The 14,524-nt window shown below is 42.4% G+C and overlaps 1 protein-coding gene across 3 annotated transcripts in view; it reads left to right on the forward strand.

Annotated features, from left to right (window-relative positions):
• The window catches only part of LOC106589757 (SMC5-SMC6 complex localization factor protein 2), a 42,778-nt gene extending 31,766 nt beyond the window's left edge, over positions 1 to 11,012 (forward strand). For 2 of the 3 annotated variants that reach the window (XM_014180080.2, XM_014180081.2), the window contains exons 13-16: positions 2,157 to 2,477; positions 3,976 to 4,140; positions 4,345 to 4,413; positions 6,182 to 7,050. In XM_014180080.2, coding sequence (XP_014035555.2) covers positions 2,157 to 2,477; positions 3,976 to 4,140; positions 4,345 to 4,413; positions 6,182 to 6,673 — 1,047 coding nt within the window. In that variant the 3' untranslated portion in view covers positions 6,674 to 7,050. Of the gene's footprint in view, positions 1 to 2,156; positions 2,478 to 3,975; positions 4,141 to 4,344; positions 4,414 to 6,181; positions 7,051 to 9,609 lie in introns of those variants that run through there. The other variant, XR_006762626.1, reaches the window with a different exon arrangement.
• The last annotated feature ends 3,512 nt before the right edge of the window (positions 11,013 to 14,524 follow it).

The raw sequence follows: 14,524 nt of genomic DNA on the forward strand, positions 1-14,524 counted from the left end.
TTTCTAAGTTTTGTAGTAAAAAAAGATAACGTTAAAAAGTGCAATTCGATGTAATCTAAAGTAAAAACATTTAAACTGATGATGACGGGGCGTGGGAATGCCCTCCCCCTGGATAGAAACTCATTACAGATTTTGACATTGAATTAGGAATTACAATAGTAATTTAAGAGGATCTCTATGGGATTTAAAAAAAAGTTTAACTTTTAATCCATCTCTGTCTTGGAATAGGACCTTTTTAACGACAGAATGTAGACATGCACCGTTTTTACATGTTTTTTGTTTCTGTACTCTAGCACTTTGGATGAGGTTAAAGGTCAGACTGTCAGCTTTCATTTGAGGGTATTATCATTCATATTGGATGAACCATTTAGAAATTATAATACTTTTTGTACATAGTCCCCCCCCCCTCCATTTTCAGGGACCATACGCATTGGGACAAATTCTCTTGTGTATTAAAGTAGTCAAAAGTGTAATATTTGGTCCCATATTCATAGCGCACAATGATTTACATCAAGCTTGACTGCAAACTTGTTGGATACATTTGCTGTTTGTTTTGTTTGTGTTTGAGATTATTTTGTTTCCAATAGAAATTAATGGTAAATAATGTATTGTGACATTTTGGAGTCACTTTTATTCTAAATAAGAATAGAATATGTTTCTAAACACTTCTACATTAATGTGGATGCTACCATGATTACGGATAGTCTTGATTGAATCGTGAATAATGATGAGTGAGAAAGTTACAGATGCACAAAATTCATCCCCCAAGACATGCTAACCTCTCACCATTACAAGAACAGGAGAGGTTAGCATTTTATAGCATCCCCCCAAGACATGCTTACCTCTCACCATTACAAGAACAGGAGAGGTTAGCATTTTTTAGTGGGTATGATATTTGTGCCTTTAACTTTGTATCATTTCAAATCCAAAGTGCTGTAGACCAGAGCCAAAACCCGCAAAATGTGTCACTAACCAGGCTTCCATCCAACCATTTCATGCGGATGAATTACCTGACGCATGGAAAAGTCAGTCACGACCGGGCTGATGGAAACAGGAAATGCCAGTACAATTTTATAAATGCCAACAGACAATTTGTTTGTTTGACATGGTGGGATCTTTTTGTGTCTAAAATAAATTGTGAGAAATGGCAGTGCTTTTATGAGCAAATATTAATATAACCATCATATTTAAGTAAACTTGGAGTCACGCGATGTTGTGTGGTCCTCCCACTACCAATCTGTAAACCATGCTGTTTATTAGGCTACAGATGAACTAAGTTAGGTGAAAGTGCAAGGTGATGAGCTTGATGCTCTTTTCCACTGAATATCGAGGGTCTTATTCTGGTGACATGATCGTCAATGCTTAGCTGCCGTTTGACAAATACAAATAATCTTGCTCTTGTGTCCATAATATTCTCATCATGCATGAAGGCCCGCACTGCATCTGCGAGCTGTTGGTTAAAGTGCATGTGCCAAGACTAGAGTGGGCACATTTGCAATATAATGCAACAGTTTTTGTTACAAAACCATCAGTAAAGTTGAAAATGCAATGAAAACTCATTTGTTTATTTTATATAAAAATAAAATGTTACTTTTTACCCCTTTTTTTTCTCCTCAATTTCGTGGGATCCAATTGGTATTTACAGTCCCATTGCTGCAACTCCCGTGCGGACTCGGGAGAGGCGAAGGTGGAGAGCCATGCATCCTCTGAAACATGACCCCGCCAAGCCACACTGCTTCTGGACACACTGCTCACTTAACCCAGAAGCACTGCGATGCAGTGCCTTAGACCGCTGCGCCACTCGGGAGGCCCTATGGAAACCCATTTCACTTGTAATTTAACTGCAAAAGTCATTTTTATGTGCACTACGTCATCGCGCACAGCCTTTTATCCGCAAAAGGTTAGTTTGATGGAAACACATCTCTGGTGGAAAATGAGCATGTTATTCTATGCAGATTTTTTTTATATTCCCATGAAAATCTGTCACAAATTGGATGGAAACCTAGCTGCTGTCCCAATACTTTTAGAGCTCACTATGTAGACACTGGTATGGTGCTTGTCACCATTTCTTTCCTTTGTTAGGTAAACTCATCTCACTGTGTGTGTTTCTCCTGTCTGATTGTTGATGTTGATTCATCTCCTGTCCTGTCCTGTAGCTGCCCAGGATCTGCATGTCACTGATTGCCCTGACTGAGGACCACCACAACCTTCGCTGGCTGGTTGAGCTCCTGCCAGACAGCATGCGCGGCAAGCAACTCAGGAGACACCTCAGTGTGTCGGCCATCTCCAAGCTGCTGAACAACAGATGCACTTACATTCCCTCCAACACAGAGTTCCAGCTGTCAGACCTGCGTCCATATCTCTCCCGAATGCGGCCCTCCTCACTCCTCCGGGGGCTGGCCACCTCCCGCTACAGGAGGATTCACCACACACACAGAGAGCGGGAGGAAGAGGACTGTGCCTCCCTGGACCAGCAGGTCAACAAAGGGTTATTTACCAGGGTATATAAGGGTCATTTTGCAACAGAATTTGTTTTGCAACAAAATAAGAGTTTATTTTTAGACAAGAGCAGCAGCTAGTCCCTCCCAGCATAGGTTTGTTTGCTTGGTTCCAAGTGACTACACCCGTTGTCCGGTTAAATCAGGAGAACTAGGGTTGTGTTCATTAGGTCACACAACCGACAGTGGTTTGTAAGGGAAGTGCATATACAGTTGAAGTCGGAAGTTTACATACACTTAGGTCGGAGTCATTAAAACTTGTTTTTCAACCACTCCACAAATTTCTTGTAGCAAACTATAGTTTTGGCAAGTCGGTTAGGACATTTACATTGTGCATGACACAAGTAATTTTTCCAACAATTGTTTAAAAACAGATTATTTCACATATAATTCACTGTATCACAATTCCAGTGAGTCAGAAGTTTACATACACTAAGTTGACTGTGCCTTTAAACAGCTTGGAAAATTCCAGAAAATTATGTCATGGCTTTAGAAGCTTCTGATAGGCTAAAAGCCAGACTGTGGTTTGCAACTGCACACGGGGACAAAGATCGTACTTTTTGGAGAAATGCCTCTGGTCTGATGAAACAAAAATAGAACTGTTTGGCCATAATGACCATCGTTATGTTTGGAGGAAAAAGGGGGAGGCTTGCAAGCTGAAGGACATCATCCCAACCGTGAAGGACGCGGGTGGCAGCATCATGTTGTGGGGGTGCTTTGCTGCAGGAGGGACTGGTGCACTTCACAAAATAGATGGCATCATGAGGTTGGAAAATTATGTAGATATATTGAAGCAATATCTCAAGACATCAGTCAGGAAGTTAAAGCTTGGTTGCAAATGGGTCTTCCAAATGGACAATGACCCCAAGCATACTTCCAAAGTTGTGAAAAAATGGCTTAAGGACAGAAAAGTCAAGGTATTGGAGTGGCCATCACAAAGCCCTGACCTCAATCCTATGGAAAATTTGTGGGCAGAACTGAAAAAGCGTGTGCGAGCAAGGAGGCCTACAAACCTGACTCATTTACAACCAGCTCTGTCAGGAGGAATGGGCCAAATTCACCCAACTTATTGTGGGAAGCTTGTGGAAGGCTACCCGAAACGTTTGACCCAAGTTAAACAATTTAAAGGCAATGCTACCAAATACTAATTGAGTATATGTAAACTTCTGACCCACTGGGAATGTGATGAAAGAAATAATAGCTGAAATAAATCATTATTATTCTGACATTTCACTTTCTTAAAACTAAAGTGGTGATCCTATCTAACCTAAGACAAGTAATTTTTACTTGGATTAAATGTCATGAATTGTGAAATACTGAGTTTAAATGTATTTGGCTAAGGTGTATGTGAACTTCCGACTTCAACTATATATATATATATATATATATATATATATATATATAATATGAGACCAATAGTCAAAGTCATCCCTGTTTTCTTCCGTTTGGTGTCTAATGAACACATTGTTGTTTTCAGGCCTACTACCTATGCTACAGCCTCCTGGCCTTGGCCAACGAAGCCACCAACTTTGAGTTCTTCCCTTCGGAGCAAAAGAACCAGTTGTTGTTGCTAAGTGCTGAGCTGGAGAAACACATCAAAAGTGACATCAGGGAAAGTGAGAAGATGCTTTACAGGAGCAAGGTATGTAGTCACTTCCATATAGGCAACATTTCTATGGGAACTGTAACCCACATAAATGCATTAATGGTGATATTATCTCTAGTTAAACAGCTCTTAACCCCCCTCGTTTTCTCTCTCTCCTCTTCTTCCTCTCTCTCCGCACTCTTCCTCATCCACTCCACCTCTCGCTCTCTCTTCCTCATCGCTCACTCTTTCTCCCTCCAGGTGAAGGACCTTGTGGCCAGGATCTACACCAAGTGGCAGGTGCTGGTCCAGAGAACCAGGCCTCTCCAGGTAGACATGCATAGATAGATACAGTACAGCTACAGTACATAAAGCCATAGCTAGATTGTGTGTGTGTATAGATAAAGCCTGGAATCAATCTGTATTTATTTGTACTATTTTCTACATTGTAGAATAATAGTGAAGATATCAAAACTATGAAATAACACATATGGAATCATGTAGTAGCCAACCGTGTTAAACAAATCAAAACATATTTAACATTTTAGATTCTTCAAAATAGCCACCCTTTGCCTTGATGACAGCTTTTCACACTCTTGGCATTCTCTCAACCAGCTTCATGAGGTAGTCACCTGGAATACATTTCAATTAACAGGTGTGCCTTGTTAATTTGTGGAATATCTTTCCTTAATGTGGTTTAGCCAATCAGTTGTGTTGTGACATGGTAGGGGGATATACAGAAGGTAGCCCGATTTGGTAAAAGACCAAGTCCATATTATGGCAAGAACTGCTCAAAGAAGCAAAGAGAAATGACAGTCCATCGTTACTTTAAGACATGGTCAGTCAATCCAGAACATTTCGAGAATTTAAAGTTTCTTCAAGTGCAGTCGCAAAAACCATCAAGCGCTATGATGAAACTGGCTCTCATGAGGACCGCCACAGGAAAGGAAGACCCAGAGTTACCTCTGCTGCAGATGATAAGTTCATTCGAGTTACCAGCCTCAGAAATTGCAGCCCAAATAAATGTTTCACAGAGGTCAAGTGACAGACACATCTCATGAACTGTTCAGAGGAGACTGTGTGAATCAGGCCTTCATGGTCTAATTGCTGCAAAGGAAACACTACTAAAGGACACCAATAATAAGAAGAGACTTGCTTCGGCCAAGAAACATGAGCAGTGGACATTAGACCAGTGGAAATCTGTCCTTTGGTCTGATGAGTCCAAATTTTAGATTTTTGGTTCCAACCGAGTAGATGAACGGATTATCTCCGCATGTGTGGTTCCGACCGTGAAGCATGGAGGAGGAGGAGGTGTGATGGTGTGGGGATGCTTTGCTGGTGACACTGTCAGTGATTTATTTAGAATTCAAGGCACACTTAACCAGTATGGCTACCACAGCATTCTGCAGCGATATGCCATCCCATCTGGTTTGTGCTTAGTGGGACTATCATTTGTTTTTCAACAGGACAATGACCCAAAACACCTCCAGGCTGTGTAAGGGCTATTTGACCAATGAGAGTAATGGAGTGCTGCATCAGATGATCTGGCCTACACAATCACCCGACCTCAACCAAATTGAGATGGTTTTGGATGAGTTGGAGCGCAGAGTGAAGAAAAAGGAGCCAGCAAGTGCTCAGCATATGTGGGAACTCCTTCAAGACTGTTGGAAAAGCATTCCTCGTGAAGCTAGTTGAGAGAATGCCAAGAGTGTGCAAAGCTGTCATCACGGCAAAGGGTGGCTACTTTGAAGAATCTAAAATATATATATATATAAAAAAGTTTACTTTTTTTGGTTACTACATGATTCCATGTGTTATTTCATAGTTTTGATGTCTTCACCACTATTCTACAATGTAGAAAATAGTAAAATAAAGAAAAACCCTTGAATGAGTAGGTGTGTCCATACTTATGACTGATACTGTATGTGTGTAGTTAGTTAGTTCGGGGAAGTAACTATAGTATCGCAGAGCTGTGTGTTTATTATTGCAGAGTAAAAGTGTTAGAATAATGTTATGATTATTCCCTACAGGGTAAGCTGTAGTGATGTCTTTGATAGCAATGTGATATGTTTTATAGTAATGTGTGTATTGCCTCCAGGATAAACTGTATGACTTCTGGCAGCCTCCGCCTGAGGATGCTGTGAGCAGCAGCCAGGAGAGCCAACACTCCCACAGGGGGAGAGAAGGGGAGGAAGAGAGAGAGGAGGACAGGGTCATGGAGGTGGAAGGAGAAGATGAGGGGGACGAGGTGGTGGACGGAGAGGGACAAGACAAGGTGGAGAGGATTGTTGTGAAGAATTTGGCAATGGAGGATGAGAACGAAGAGAAAGAGAAGACACCAGAAAAGCACTTTGTCATGGAGGAAGCTGAGGAAGAAAAGGACATTCAGGGAGAGGAGGAAGATGCATTCCTAAAGATGGATGAGATGGTGGAGAGGTTGGAACTTACGCTAGAGGATTCAGATGAGGAATCAAATATGGAAGACATGGAGGCAGAACGGACAGAAGTAGAGACGGAGGAGAGGGTCACAGAAAAGAGGGAAGCAGCGGTGGAGGAGAGAAGGAAAGAACAGACGGAAGGGAGAGACTGAGGAGGCAATTTACAGAAAGATTCAGAGATGGGGCAAAGAGGTGGAGAATCAAGGGAAGCAGAGAGAAGCACAGAACAGAAGGAAGCGACTGGGAGAAGCACAGAAAGGAAAGATGAAGATTATATGAAGGAAGGAGGCAGAGAGAAACCAAAGAATGCAATGGAAGATAACCTGGCTGCTTCCATATAGAATTGTGCCTGTCTAGACCCACTGCCTGTCGTCTAGACTCTGGACCAAGATTGCATCCAAAATGGCACCCCAGCCTATTCCCTGTGTGTGTAGTGCACTACTTTTGGGCATGATATAGGGAGCAGGGTGCCATTTGGGACTCAACTGTCTACATGTTCCACTTTCTCAGGTAAATCACTTCAAGTGAACAAACATCACGTGATTTCTTTCAGGTACTTTGTTGAACAATGCAAAAGACATGTACACACACATGTATCACTTCCGTTGTTATGGAGTAGAAATAGTTTCTCTTCACACCTGTATAGAATAAGGAACTTGACCATGCCAAATAGAGATGATGAATGTGAAGAAAATAGTAAAAAGTGCTGCCAACTAAAGACTGACCGACAATCGGTTGGGATGGTATTTGGGGCTGATATTAGCCCATTCCTAGTCTATCGGCTATCGGCCCTTGACTATGTTAGCATCTCCTCACCTTCTCAAAACCCATTGAATGAGAAAGCCAGAGGTCCCTCCCCTCTGACCTTTTCCTCCAATGGGTTTTGAGAATGCGAGGAGAGAGGGTGTGCAAGGGGTATTCAGTTGAGAGGCTCCCATAGAGGATGATAGAGGCCTTTAGTGGCCAAAAGGCAGTATTCGCTTCCACCATTTTAATGCAGTCAACTGGGTGGGCCTTCCAACTTCACTGGCTAATCCCTCATGGTGACCCTGTTGGAGTCATGTCCAACCGGGTCATCAAGAGTTACAGTGGCTTGCAAAAGTATTCACCCCCCTTGGCAATTTTCGTATTTTGTTGCCTTACAACCTGGAATTAAAATAGATTTTTTTGGGATGTTTGTATCATTTGATTTACACAACATGCCTAACACTTTGAATACAAAATATTCTTTGTGAAACAGACAAGAAATAAGACAAAACTGAACTTGAACCTGCATAACTATTCACCCCCCCAAAGTCAATACCTTGTAGAGCCACCTTTTGCAGCAATTACAGCTGCAAGTCTCTTGGGGTATGTCTCTAAGATTGGCACATCTAGCCACTGGGCTACATGGCAAAACTGCTTCAGCTTCTTTAAGTTGGATGGGTTCTGCTGGTATACTGCAATCTTTAAGTCATACGACAGATTCTCAATTGGATTGAGGTCTGGACTTTAACTAGGCCATTCCAAGACATTTAAATGTTTCTCCTTAAACCACTCGAGTTTTGCTTTAGCAGTATGCTTAGGGTCATTGTCCTGCTGGAAGGTGAACCTCCCTCCCAGTTTCAAATCTCTTGAAGACAAACAGGTTTCCCTCAAGAATATCCCTGTATTTAGCGCCATCCATCATTCCTTCAATTCTGACCAGTTTCCCAGCCCCTGCCAATGAAAACTATACCTACAGCATGATGCTGCCGCCACCATGCTTCACTGTGGGGATGGTGTTCTCGGGGTGATGAGGTGTTGGGTTTGCGCCAGACATAGCATTTTCCTTGATGGCCAAAAAGCTTACTTTTAGTCTCATCTAACCAGAATACCTTCTTCCATATGTTTGGGGAGTCTCCCACATGCCTTTTAGTGAACACCAAATGTGTTTGCTTATTTTTTTCTGGCCACTCTTCCATAAAGCCCAGCTCTGTGGAGTGTACAGCTGAAAATTGTCCTATGGACAGATACTCCAATCTCTGCAGTGGAGCTTTGCAGCTCTTTCAGGGTTATCTTTGGTCTCTTTGTTGCCTCTCTGATTAATGCCCACCTTGCATGGTCCATGAGTTTTTGTGGGCAGCCCTCTCTTGGCAGATTTGTTGTGGTGCCATAATCTTTATATTTTTTAATAATGGATTTAATGGTGCTCTGTGGGATGTTCAAGGTTTCAGATATAAACAAAATTAACCCAACATTGATCTGTACTTCTCCACAACTTTGTCCCTAACCTGTTTGGAGAGCTCCTTGGTCTTCATGGTGCCGCTTGCTTGGTGGTGTTGCAGACTCTGGGGCCTTTCATAACAGGTGTATTTATACTGAGATCATGTGACAGATCATGTGACACTTAGATTGCACACAGGCGGACTTTATTTAACTAATTATGTGACTTCTGAAGGTAATTGGTTGCACCATATCTTATTTAGGGGCTTCATAGCAAAGGGGGTGAATACATATGCACACACCACTTTTCCATTTAAATTTAAAGTTATTTTTTTTAATTTCACTTCATCAATTTGGACTATTTTGTTTATGTCCATTACATGAAATCCAAATTAAAATCAATTTAAATTACAGGTTGTAATGCAACAAAATAGGAAAAATGCCAAGGAGGGTGAATACTTTTGCAAGGCACTGTATCAGCCTATCGTGAAGAAAATGTACGACTTCAAAATGGAGATGGCCTCAATGGCCAGATACAAAGATGAGTCCTCTATGGATTCTACATATCTCACCTGTCATCTGTGCTGCAACATCTTCAAGATTGCTGTCATCCTATTTTGTAGCCACAACTTTTGGTGTGTGTGTTTGGGTTGTTCAACTCCTGCAAGGTGTCGCTTCTTTCTGTTCGCTCTGTGTTGGGTATAGGACCGGGTTGCACTTTGTAATAAAGGTATTTGCAAAAGGAGACAAACAAATAAAATGTGATTGATATCCATGGCTATAAAGGCTATAAATAATAGGTGTACAGTTTAAAAAATATATATCCTTGTTTGCCATTTTATTATTTTCCACATGGTGGTGCAGCTGTTACATAAAACCAACGATGTCCTCCACTTCAATACAGGCCCCGAATACACAGACGGCATCTCAGACCGATAAGCAAATGGGCATAGTCTACACATGGAACGCTTTACTGCAGTTGGAATGAACGTAGGCCAAATCCACATTATTCACTCAACAATTTCACTGACCTACTGTATATCATGGTGTGATTTCAATGTTTAGCTTCGTATAACACTGACACAATCCTATAAATAGTTTTGAATGACAGTATTTGTTTCTGATTCTGAATCAGCCAGTGACTAGACAAACCAGTAGACTGAGCGATTTCAACTTTTAATTCCAGTTAAAGAAGAAGATTTCACAATGTTGAAAATAGGTTTAAATAAATATATTTTCAGGTGAACGGCATGTTGATGCAGAAATGTTGGTGACATATTTTTGTTAGTAAGATAAGTATTTTCCAGTAAGCCTTGACTCCATTCTAACCATTTCTATGACCTATTTTAGTCGTATTTAGCATATATCTAAAGCGCTTTCGTTAACAGTGGAAAAATTCAGGGGCCTGAAGTTGCCAGACGTCAAATCATGCACATAATATAACATTTAGCAGGCTTTTATCCGAAGCGACCTCCAGTCAAGTGTGTCTACATTTCAACTATGGGTGGTCCCAGGAATACACAATAATCTCGTTGCAACTGAGCCATCCAGGACCACATAAAATCATGACAGAGCCCTGACAGACATCTTCCATAAGAGCACTAAAGGAAACCATCTTAAGTGAAGGGCCCACCTCGAGAGTCTCCATAATAGAAGATGGTTTCTTAATGTGTCACATTGAGCTCCATCAGCATCTTCAGTAGTCCAACGCCTGTGTTCAATACAATAATAGGTAAGATGCCAGCTAACAATGCAGCAGCCAAGGGAATACAGAGAACCCACGCGGAAGGTATCTGTTCTGTAACTCAAGGAAGTGTTCACTGAATGTGCAAAAACAACCAAACAGCAGGACGTAAACAGGTTATCGTCTAATTTTCAGGCAGTGTAATGTGAATTTTCTGTCTTGTTTTGCTTATGCTGTGTAAAATAACTCCTGTCGTCCTGGGGGGGGGGGGTCTAAGCGATCTAAGGTTTCCCACTAGTCTCCTGTAACATTACTCTCCCAGGACATGTTAGTGTGTTAGAGAGACATTAGGGTCAATGGAGAATGATGACCCTTCTCCGGCTTGGTATTCCTTTAAGGAGTGCCTTTGGACAACACACAATCAACTCTAACTTGATCAGAACCAGTGGTTTTTGTTCTTGTAAGCAGAAATTAACACTTCATTCCCCTTGGTCGGCAGAGATTCAACACTGCACTGCCTTGAAGGTCCTCTCAGGGACTAGAGGAGATAATAGTGTTAAGTTAAAGCAGGGGCCTGTTGCACAAAAGTAGAATTAAGACATCCGGGATAAATGACTCAGCTGAGCTCAATGAAGCCAAAACATGTGCGTCCAGGCTTAATTGGTTGCACAAAGACCAAGCCAGGATGAGCAGACACGGATTCATTAAGCCAGGTGAAACCAATCCTGGATAGGTGCGCGCTCACGGCTCACTCAAATAGACCCCGCCACAGATCACAGATTAACTGATTTACCATGGCAACTAGAGCCGCGTACTTTTCCCCGTCGGAAGCACAAATCCTCATGGAGGCATACGAGGAGGTAAAATATATAATTAAGAAGAAAGGCAACACCGCCACAGTGATAAAGCAAAGAGAAAAAGCGTGGCAAAGTATTGCAGACCGCCTGAATGCGTAAGTAGTGCACAATTACACAGTCACCGCTCCGCTGAAACATCACAATTACAATTCAAATATTTAATTCACATCTCCAAAAATGCAGTTGTACTGTAATTATGAAACGGTTAAATTTTTAATTGAAATGCACTGCAGATATGAGTGAAATTGTGTAAAGTAACTCCATCACACTGTATAAAGCTATGATAGATTTTTTGATATTTTTACTGAAAACAAGACAAAAATACCAAGTAATTTTTTGCAGTGTGACTCCATTAAATGTGTGTGTGTGTGTAGATTAAACATGAACGGGCCAAAACGGACATGGCAGCAGGTCAAAATCAAATACAAGAACATTCTGCAGAATGGTATGGTCCCTGACTAATATTTAACAAAGCACAAGCATATATTGTACCCAGAAGGTGCCTGCTCACACATTGTCTGTACTGTTTTAGCAGTGAAAAAGAATACCCACAGACAAGGCACGGGTGGTGGGTCACCAAAGGCTGACCTTACCCCAGCAGAGGACATGGCCTTGGAGCTAAATAAAGGCAGGCCCGTCTTAGAGGGGATCCCTGGGGGGAAAGAGACGAGCATAGGTTCCTCCCAAGATGCCACCCGCTTCATTCAAGGTATGTCCTTCCATCTCTACATGGGATACAACCACATTCATATTGAATCAATTTGGACTGTCTGACTTTGGTTTACCTATTGCCTTGCAGTGTCTGGCAGCATTGTGTTCCTGTTAGAGCCACCAGCACAAGCACCAGACGATGCTGATCCAGTGAGTACTCCATCAAAGGCATACTGTAGGCCTGGCATGTCTTGTCTACTAGCTTCAATATGAATCCGATTAAATGTGATAGGGTGAAGGCCCCAGTGCAGCAGCAACAGCACATGATGGAGACGATGATGAGGAGGAGACCATCTCTCTGGATTCCAGAAGGCATGAGGTATCATGTTAAGACTGTGAAAGTACTATTTACTCTACAATGGTGAGGAGTCCTCATCAAAATCAAAAAATCTAATTTCTTTTACAGGACCCAGATGCTATACAGTGGGAAAACCAGCCTGGCAACATAGTGCGTATTAATAAAAGGACACCACATCCTGCCAAATTCCAGCTGCGCTAATTGTATTGTGTTCACAGAGCTCACAAGCTATCAGAAAGTTGTATGGCAACCACCTCCGGCGCCAAATAGAACTGGCAGACATAGACATTCAGTACAAGAAGAAAAAGATGGAAAATCTTGCACTGGAGTCCGAAATAAAAAAGAGGACAATTAGGAAACTGGACCTTGAAATAAAAAAACTTGAGAGGGAGGTGAGATATGCCTTCAATGTACACTGTATGCTAACTGTAACACAAATGTATTAATCATTATTTTTCTTTCCTCCCCAGCTCCAAGAAGATGACACAGCTCAAAATAAAAATTTGGTATATTCTCGTAAAGTCAAGTGAGCCATGACATATGAGCTCTTATTGTGAGCACACAGGACGGTGGCATCTTTCTAAGGTTTTTTTATTTTCCCAGCAATCAGTACAACCAAGTCATCGTTATAAGGCATCGCCCTCTTTTGCCCACCCCCCAGCACCAGGTGTGGCCACTAGCCTATATGAAGGCCCAAAATTGTGTGTTCCTTTCTGCTCTGACAATGGCATGCCCATTCGTGCGAGATGTGGTGGATGAAGAAGCACTTGTGCTGAGGAGAGCCTTCAGGCGAGAAAGGGTCTTCAGGGACCGGTTGGACCCACTGGCCTTCCCCGATGACCATCTATATGAAAGATACAGGTTTTCTGCAGATGGCATCAGGTATCTATGCAGACTACTGGGTCCCAGGATTAAGCACCGCACTGCACGGAGCCATGCACTGAGTGTGGAGCAAATGGTTTGTGTGGCCTTGCGCTTTTTTTCTAGTGGAGCCTTCCTGTACTCAGTGGGGGATGCAGAACAGCTGAACAAGGCCACAATTTGCCGCACAATAAGGAGTGTGTGTCTGGCTATCAAAGCATTAGCAGATGTCTTCATCTCCTTCCCTGGCCACAGAAGACTCTGTGACATCAAAGAGGAGTTCTATAGGATTGCAGGTAAGAGGATCTACAAATTACAGGACAACTGTTAACACATAGTAGGATACTCATTACTTTGTGTGACAGGTTTCCCCAATGTCATTGGTGCAGTGGACTGCACACACATAAGGATAAAAGCCCCCTCAGGTGCCCATGAGGCTGATTTTGTGAATAGGAAATCCTTTCACAGCATTAATGTTCAGGTGAACATAACTTTTTGATATTGTCCATTGACGAACACTCTGCATTGCCAGTGATGTGCATTGATTGGTGTAATATTCCTCATCTTATGATTTCAGATGGTCTGCAATGCTGACTGTGTGATCAGCAATGTTGTGGCAAAATGGCCTGGCTCAGTCCATGACTCCAGAATCTTTCGGGCCTCTGAAATCTATCAGTGCCTATCACAAGGTAAGCCACACAACCCCTATTTATAACCATCATGGCTGTGTCAAGAATATCACTGTGTTTATGAGGTAGTAATGATGAGATTTTGTGTTGACAGGTGAATTCTCTGGTGTGCTGCTGGGAGACAGGGGGTATGGCTGCCAGCCTTTTCTCCTGACACCTTTCACAGACCCCCAGGAAGCACAGCAGGCCTACAACCATGCCCATGCCAGGACCAGGGCCAGAGTTGAAATGACCTTTGGCCTCCTGAAGGCACGCTTTCACTGCCTTCACAAATTAAGGGTCAGCCCTGTTAGGGCATGTGATATTACTGTGGCTTGTGCTGTCCTCCACAATGTGGCCTGCCTGAGGAAGGAGAGGGCCCCCAGAGTGCCACCAGCCATGGACTGGGACAATCCGGCAATCTTCCCTGATGACGACAGTGGTCGGCTGCTGAGGGACCAATATGTGTTGAATTATTTTAGTTAGTATGTGTGCTTTCAATTTTGGTTAAATATGTCCTGCGGTGGCAGAGGAATTGGGTTTTTTTTGGGTTCGTTTTTTTACGAATTTGGCCTCTTATGATGTTTGTGCGGTATACTGTGTGTAATACAAGGCTGCAGGGAGGCTACTGCATCCATTCATTTGTCTGTTCAGTTGATGTGTATGGATTTGTCCTGCATTTATTTTAGTGTGCAGACATGCAGGGTGTGTTATATACAGACCTTTGAATGTGTATGTAT

Source organism: Salmo salar, chromosome ssa28, assembly GCF_905237065.1.
Source record: "Salmo salar chromosome ssa28, Ssal_v3.1, whole genome shotgun sequence".
Classification (NCBI taxonomy): domain Eukaryota; kingdom Metazoa; phylum Chordata; class Actinopteri; order Salmoniformes; family Salmonidae; genus Salmo; species Salmo salar.